Source organism: Esox lucius, chromosome 18, assembly GCF_011004845.1.
Source record: "Esox lucius isolate fEsoLuc1 chromosome 18, fEsoLuc1.pri, whole genome shotgun sequence".
NCBI classification, from domain to species: domain Eukaryota; kingdom Metazoa; phylum Chordata; class Actinopteri; order Esociformes; family Esocidae; genus Esox; species Esox lucius.
In genome coordinates, this window is record NC_047586.1 from 25,955,931 (window position 1) to 25,964,640 (window position 8,710).

At 39.5% G+C, this 8,710-nt stretch overlaps 1 protein-coding gene across 2 annotated transcripts; it reads left to right on the top strand.

The window, feature by feature from the left end:
- The first annotated feature begins 5,652 nt into the window (after positions 1-5,652).
- Positions 5,653-8,174, top strand: tmem18 (transmembrane protein 18). 2 transcript variants are annotated; one of them, NM_001303737.1, is given in 5 exon segments: positions 5,653-5,783; positions 6,968-7,085; positions 7,190-7,244; positions 7,364-7,457; positions 7,554-8,174. In NM_001303737.1, coding segments are annotated over 5 exon segments (459 nt in total). In that variant the 5' UTR covers positions 5,653-5,690; the 3' UTR covers positions 7,653-8,174.
- The last annotated feature ends 536 nt before the right edge of the window (positions 8,175-8,710 follow it).

The following is an 8,710-nucleotide window of genomic DNA, read 5'->3' on the forward strand; positions in this document are numbered from 1 at the left end:
CTAAGGAAGGTAACTGAACACAAAAACACCTCTTCATCCTCATGTGGATGAAGACTGCCACATTATGTGCCCTGAGACCCTTACAAACCTCTACAGATGCAAAATAGTCTTCCTGAACCTTTTCATACATTGTCCCAGACACTCAGTGACACATTTTACAAAGCCAATACATATGACCACTGCACCTTTTTCTTTACGTTCCTTTCCTGACATAAAGGACGTTTTTGTGTGAGGAACAGAATGGTTAAAAATTAAGAGACCACTGCACCTTTTTCTTTCCTTTCCAACTTTTTTGGAAAGGAAAGAAAGAGTTGCAGTGGTCTCTTAATTTTTTCCGGAGCTGTATATTCTACTGTATAAAAAACACTGGACACTGTTTCCCATTTCTTTATACTGTTTTTCACACTGTATTTCTAGACTGTATTCTCAATATGGCTTGTTATACTGCTATACATATTATTCTAAACCTGTGAATTAATCAGATGTACAGTATATCTGAATACATTGCATTGTCATTACTGACAGTGTTATACTACAATGACAGTTGTTGATTACATGAATTTAGACTTTTCATAGATTTTTTTACTTTGACATTTTACTGTACTGTTGTGTAGCATTTAACCACAGCCTCTAAGTGAAAGAGTAAAGGATATTTTGCTGCACAAAGAGAATTTGTGAATGTTCTATGGCGTCAATCAGGACAGGACATGAGCTTAACAAAGGAATTTGGATAGAGACAGGAAAGACTTAGCAAGGTTGCTGAGAAGGGAACCACAACAGGAAGGCGGACTAAATCAAGGCCTAAGTGCCTCTGCCTGCATTCCTGGAAAAGGTTGTCTATTGTTCCAGCCAGCGGAAGGCCTTGCTCAATCCTGTTGGATTTGCACATTCATATATTTAAAGAATGTATTCTAAATGCAATATTACAATTAAAATGTATGTGTTTAGTATGATTCAGAAACCTGACTGAAAGACATTAACAATGAGATACATTATTTATTTGTTGGCAGATTTTGAATACAATCACCGCTGCTGCCAAAGAATAAACACTGATTCTTTCTTGAGGGTTGGTATGTGAATAAATATATTTTTAACGTAAAAGTATTACGTATGTCGTTCCTGCAATATGGAAATCGTATTATATGATGAATCTACCTTGGTAGCCTGTCGACGATTAGCGTCATGCAGGCAACATTAGAGATTCCGTAGCAACAATAAGGCTTCCGGTTTTCGGATTTTGCCTTCAAAATAGAAGTCCGCGGTAAAACGCGATTTTAATAATATTAAATGTATCTATTTTGACACTTTGCTTAGTGTATATTGTAAAAATGTACTCTAGGAAATGTTCAGGAGACTCTATAGAATAATTATATGCAAAGAAATCAAGGGGCACTATGTATTTGCAATTGTTGCTGGTGTTTTACTCCACCCATCCTAGATCCTATTGGCCACAATGTAACTCAATGGATATGAAATATATATTGGCCTATAAAAAAAAAACTGTTCTACACGCCGCGGTGAATGTATTGTAGGAAATGTTCAGGAGACTCTATAGAATGATTATATGCAAAGAAATCAAGGGGCACTCTGTATTTGCAATTGTTGCTGGTGTTTTACTCCGCCCACCCCATTGGCCACAATGCAACTCAATGGATATGAAATACATTTTGGCCTATAAAAAAAAAACTATTCTACACGCCGCGGTTAATGTATTGTAGGAAATGTTCAGGAGACTCTATAGAATGATTATATGCAAAGAAATCAAGGGGCATTCTGTATTTGCAATTGTTGCTGGTGTTTTACTCCACCCACCCCATTGGCCACAATGCAACTCAATGGATATGAAATACATATTGGCCTATAAAAAAAAAACTATTCTACACGCCGCGGTGAATGTATTGTAGGAAATGTTCAGGAGACTCTATAGAATGATTATATGCAAAGAAATCAAGGGGCACTCTGTATTTGCAATTGTTGCTGGTGTTTTACTCCGCCCACCCCATTGGCCACAATGCAACTCAATGGATATGAAATACATTTTGGCCTATAAAAAAAAAACTATTCTACACGCCGCGGTGAATGTATTGTAGGAAATGTTCAGGAGACTCTATAGAATGATTATATGCAAAGAAATCAAGGGGCACTCTGTATTTGCAATTGTTGCTGGTGTTTTACTCCACCCATTCCATTGGCCACATTCCAAATTGCTGAATAGCCTTTAGATCCATTATTCCTTTTGTTAATGGAGGTGATTATCACCACTTGGTGATTACTTAACAATTCAGCCAATGATCTAATGTAGTTGTCAATTACTTATATTAACTGGCCATTAGCCTGCTGTATTACCTTTAGAGATGTAGATGTAGGATTTTATCTGTAATAATATAAAATGTGTGTTTAATGTGTGAATGTGATACTGAAAAGAAAGGTTATGTTTGCATACTTTCTCTGTAAGAAGTTTTTGTTCCAGCTTTTAGCTCCATCAGAACAGTACAAAATGTTTTTACTACTGAAAACACCAACATGTATTTACAGTGGGGGAAAAAGGTATTTAGTCAGCCACCAATTGTGCAAGTTTTCCCACTTAAAAAGATGAGAGAGGCCTGTAATTTTCATCATAGGTATACTTCAACTATGAGAGACAGAATGAGAATTTTTTTTCCAGAAAATCACATTGTAGGATTTTTTATGAAATTATTGGTTAATTCCTTTACCAAAAATATGTTTTTGGTCTCCTACAAACAAGCAAGATTTCTGGCTCTCACAGACCTGTAACTTCTTCTTTAAGAGGCTCCTCTGTCCTCCACTCGTTACCTGTATTAATGGCACTTGTTTGAACTTGTTATCAGTTTAAAAGACACCTGTCCACAACCTCAAACAGTCACCCTCCAAACTCCACTATGGCCAAGACAAAAGAGCGTCCAAAGGACACCAGAAACAAAATTGTAGACCTGTACCAGGCTGGGAAGACTGAATCTGCTATAGGTAAGCAGCTTGGTGTGAGGAAATCAACTGTGGGAGCAATTATAAGAAAATGGAAGACATACAAGACGACTGATAATCTCCCTCAATCCGGGGCTCCACGCAAGATCTCACCCCGTGGGGTCAAAATGATCACAAGAACGGTGAGCAAAAATACCAGAACCACACGGGGGGACCTAGTGAATGACCTGCAGAGAGCTGGGACCAAAGTAACAAAGGCTACCATCAGTAACACACTACGCCGCCAGGGACTCAAATCCTGCAGTGCCAGATGTGTCCCCCTGCTTAAGCCAGTACATGTCCAGGCTGTCTGAGGTTTGCTAGAGAGCATGTGGATGATCCAGAAGAGGATTGGGCGAATATCATATGGTCAGATGAAACCAAATTATAACTTTTTGGTAAAAACTCAACTCGTGTTTGGAGGAGAAAGAATGCTGAGTTGCATCCAAAGAACACCATACCTACTGTGAAGCATGGGGGTGGAAACATCATGCTTTGGATCTGTTTTTCTGCAAAGGGACCAGGACGACTGATCCGTATAAAGGAAAGAATGATTTTTTTGTCGTCATGTATCGTGAGATTTTGAGTGAAAACCTCCTTCCATCAGCAAGGGCATTGAAGATGAAACATGGCTGGGTCTTTCAGCATGACAATGATCCCAAACACACCGCCCGGGCAACGAAGGAGTGGTTTCGTAAGAAGCATTTCAAGGTCCTGGAGTGGCCTAGCCAGTCACCAGATCTCAACCCCATAGAAAATCTTTGGAGGGAGTTGAAAGTCTGTGTTGTCCAGCGACTATAAAATGAACTTGTGCTATAGTTATCCCAATCGTCTTTTCAGTTGCCAGGTAGCATCTCGTTCACAAATCTCTCATTTGATAGGCCTGTAATATATAACCAGGTTAGTAGGACCAACCCCATTTGCAGCCAGTCCTTGTTTGGACTCTGCATGGATCAGCTTACATTTGTTCTGAATCACTGTTACATTTTTTTAAGAGGCTTTGTTTCTTCATCAGGTTGGCAATTTCTTCTCAGTTTGTTGGTTTTGCTGTTTGATTCATGTTGGTATGCATATGTTGTTAATTTTATTTGCCTGAGCAAAATTCTGATTGATTGAAGGATTTTTATAGCCAAATGTAGAGACAGAAAATCAATACACACAGCTTCTCCTTATTGGCTTATTTAGATTATTTACAATAAAACTCTTAAAAAGTATTCATAGCAATATTCCCAGAGAGGTCTTTAAAGCACCATGGATATCTCTATGTTAACAAATTTATAGCATATGTCTGCCCTGAATGTTGGTGGCGTAGGGCCAAAACCCAGGTCTTCATTCTCACATTACTGACTTATTTTGACCGGGGATACCATCTGTGTACAGTTGAGTTGGTCTGAGTGCTAACTTCCTCTAATAAACAAAACAGAAAAGTGTTTTGCATTGTGGCCAATGGGGTGGGCGGAGTAAAACACCAGCAACAATTGCAAATACAGAGTGCCCCTTGATTTCTTTGCATATAATCATTCTATAGAGTCTCCTGAACATTTCCTACAATACATTCACTGCGGCGTGTAGAATAGTTTTTTTTTATAGGCCAATATGTATTTCATATCCATTGAGTTGCATTGTGGCCAATGGGGTGGGTGGAGTAAAACACCAGCAACAATTGCAAATACAGAGTGCCCCTTGATTTCTTTGCATATAATCATTCTATAGAGTCTCCTGAACATTTCCTAAAATACATTCACTGCGGCGTGTAGAATAGTATTTTTTTTTATAGGCCAATATGTATTTCATATCCATTGAGTTGCATTGTGGCCAATGGAATGGGTGGAGTAAAACACCAGCAACAATTGCAAATACAGAGTGCCCCTTGATTTCTTTGCATATAATTACTCTATCCACCTTCCTTGACATTTCCTACAATACATTCACCGCGGCGTGTAGAATAGTTTTTTTTTTATAGGCCAATATGTATTTCATATCCATTGAGTTGCATTGTGGCCAATGGGGTCGGTGGAGTAAAACACCAGCAACAATTGCAAATACAGAGTGCCCCTTGATTTCTTTGCATATAATCATTCTATAGAGTCTCCTGAACATTTCCTACAATACATTCACCGCGGCGTGTAGAATAGTTTTTTTTTATAGGCCAATATGTATTTCATATCCATTGAGTTGCATTGTGGAAAAAGAGGGTGTGGAAATATTGTGTTGCTAGATGTAGCACACTGTTCCCTATGATTAGACAGGTTTGTCTTACTCTACACATTCTCCTGGACATTTCCTACACTGCTTTCTCTGTGGAATATTCAATAGTTTATTAGTTATGAGGCAATATGTATTCCATATTCTGTCATTGGCATTGTCTGAATTTTACCCTTGGAACGTTTTTTAACACCCACTAACACCCACTTTTTATCGAAATTACTCTTAAATATGATCATATGTGAATTGTTTTCAATGTTTTAAGAGGTACATGTTCTCATAAAAATTAATAAACTCAATTTATCTCCGTTTTTAAGTAATTCGTTGGTCTCTTTTATTTTGAAAAATTCCAGATTTTCGTGACCCGGAAGTGTTTCTTTAATGTTGCTCACAAGACGCAGATCTGTCGACGTCAGTTTTCGGCGACGGAGGGACTGTCTTCCGCATTCGTTTTTTTTTGTTTACACTCCAGACTAGATGTATGGCGGTGCTGGTGCGACAAGATGACAGACCAGAAACAACAAAATATTAGCTCTGTTCCAATCGATGGATTTAGCAATTTACGAATCACATCAATATGGACATTTCTGATGTCTGTAAGTCGCTGTCTTATTTCACGCAATTTTTCTGCAACAATAGACGCCTTTACTGCTGTTTTGCAACAATCGGATAGGTTAACTTGATAGCTGATACTAATCTACCTAGCATTGTCATGACAATACATTAGTACTTGCACTTCTAGTATTGTGATTGCATTATGGAGATGCGCCAACGTGGAGAAACTAGGAGCTTTCTAAACGCACTAGCTACTGTACAGTTTGTTGCCATTTTAGAAAATACATGGACCTTCACCTCAATATCGGCAATACAATAGTTTTCTGGGGGGCGAATGTTAAATTACACATATGGTTAATGTCTATACACTCAGTAACCAGTGTATTTTGTATACTGGCTTTGTTTTTAACTAAGTTCGCACTCATAACTGCAAGTTCCTAGAGTCAGAACGAGCTCAGCGCTGCCACCATTCTCGGGAAGTACATTTTATTATTTGAAAGCATTTGATACGATAACTTGAGGGGAAAACAGGTTTGTTGATGTCGAGGGACACATTCAGTTTTTTTCGTATAATTATCAATCGATCAAATGTATTTTATAAAGGCCTTTTTACGTCAGCATTTGAAACAAAGCGATTTAAAAACACCCAGCCAATCACTAACAAGAAGGCAATTACGAACTGAGCCAAGGTTCACCAACCTGTTTACAAAACGCTCCAACAGACAGTGAGTCACGTGGATGTGGCGTGCAATATAATGCAGACAAACTGGCGTTCATGTACTGTTCAACGTTAAAATCTGCTAAACACATGACCTAAGTAACTTTAATTGGTGTCTGGTTCGCCAGTTCCAGTACCTCAGAAACAGCCGTACTCTTGTTTGTTTCACGGACAATCGTGTCGAAAGGTGTATAAACAATGGTGAAAACAGCATGTTGAAGACGGGTCTAAGGAGAATGGTCAGATCCAGGTCACATCCTTTCTAATGTCAGCGGTACAGGCTGGTGGCGGTGGTGTTACATTGTACGGAATGTTTTCAGCAAAATTTTTTTACAAAAGCGTAAATGCCACAAAAATATGTTAGTCATGAAAAGGATGTCTTACCAGCTACAGTAGCCAACCCATCATTGCTCTTTTCTGACTGCCCAAGACTCCAACATGATATAGCCAATTTTTGGGAAATATAGCTTGCAAATCCACTCTTTTTGGTTTATTTTTTGACTGCAGATACAATGGTCTGAGTCCTGGCTTATCGGACTTCTGGTGTTCCATGCTGTTTGTCTCCTCACAACACTTCTCACGTCTAGATTCTACAGAGTTCAAATATGCCAATTTCTAGTTATGGGTAAGTGAATGTGTCTAGACTAACACTGCATTAAAGTTGTTGCTTATATGTATTGTAATATGTCTTTACTAAACACTACACACCTGCCTCTCTCGTCCCTACAGTATGCATGGTATACAGTGCTGAATACCTGAATGAGGTGGCAGCCAAAAACTGGAGGTAACGTTATCATCCAGTCGCAGTACATGCATACTGTGGTGTTCTTCTGGGCAATTTTTTTTAAACTGTTGTCACATTAGTCATTCAGTTTGTGAAGAACCTCTGTTGTATATTCACAGGGTGTTTTCCAGGTTCCAGTACTTTGACTCAAATGGAATGTTCATATCATTGGTCTACTCTGTTCCCCTTCTGCTCAACACAATCATTATTGTGGTAAGTCTGAAAGTTCCCAAACCTTTAAATCCCAACAGAAAGGGAGCTCCTCCTACACCTGTGGTAATGGACCTATGTTTATGTTTTTTGTAACAGGCATTGTGGGTGTACAGAACATTTTCCACAATGACAGAGCTGAAGGTCCTGCAGCTGAAGAGAAAGGCCCGCAGAGAGCAGAACAAGAAGACTGATTAATCTGTGGTGGGCTGATGCTGGAAAACACCTAAACCGTTTCCAACAATCTGCTTGGTTAACACGACTCCACATTAAATGGCAAACATCTGTAACAAGTGCTGGCCCAAGTGCTGCAACTGCCTGAACCTCTTAAAAAGGTAGATCTGTACTGCATTCGTATTAATTACAGGACCACATAAGTGGACGTGGTGATCTCTGTTTCCCATCTAATGGGATTCAGATAAAACTCAGTCTCAGTCCGTGCCCAAGTTCACTTCTATTTGTAGAGGTTTGCAGGTCAATAGGCCTTTCTCATTTTGTGAATATTATGTCAACAAATGTAATTTTATGATAAACATGTTTGCCATATTGTTTTACATTCCTTTTTGATTACTGGCCACACACCTGTACAATGCTCATGGCAAATATAAAAAAATGTTTGGGTTGTGGCATAATGTTTATGTTAAATAAAATATTGTATTGCTTAGATTGTTTTGGACTTGCATTACATGAATCTGTGATGGAATAAAAAAAACTTCTAATTGCTAAGTTTATTTACTTATCAGTAATACAAAACCAATCAAGACATGACATGCCATTCTTGGAAAAAAGGGTGAGTAAATAATATCAAGGATTTTTTTTTGTTAAATTTTTCTGAAACTATAAATATTTTTAGAGGCAGGAAGATGAGCAGAGTTTTGACTGCAGTACACTGCAGCTACTTAGTTTATAGTTTGTATGTTGCTTAATGCTATGTTGTCTGGGGCTATATGCCCCTGGTAGGGTCTCCCAAGGCAAACAGGTCCTAGGAGATGGGTCAGACTAAGAGCGGTTCAAAAACCCCTTAATGATGAAAGAAATCGTGTGTTCTGTGACGTCGCCCGGCATGGCGCAGCCGGGGCCCCACCCTGGAGCCAGGCCCGGGGTTGTGGCTCGTTCGCGAGCGCCTGGTGGCCGGGCCTTTCCCCATGGGGCCCGGCCGGGCCCAGCCCGAAGGAGCGACATGGGGCCGCCCTCCCGTGGGCTCACCACCCACAGGAGGGACCATAAGGGGCTGGTGCAGAGAGGATCGGGCGGCA

Coding starts and splice junctions, on each gene's coding strand:
- tmem18 (XM_020055969.2), top strand. CDS start 6,673: ATGTTGAAGACGGGTCTAAGGAGAATG. Junction 6,700..6,967: donor AGACGGGTCTAAGGAGAATG/GTCAGATCCAGG, acceptor TTTTGACTGCAG/ATACAATGGTCTGAGTCCTG. Junction 7,245..7,363: donor GTGGCAGCCAAAAACTGGAG/GTAACGTTATCA, acceptor GTATATTCACAG/GGTGTTTTCCAGGTTCCAGT.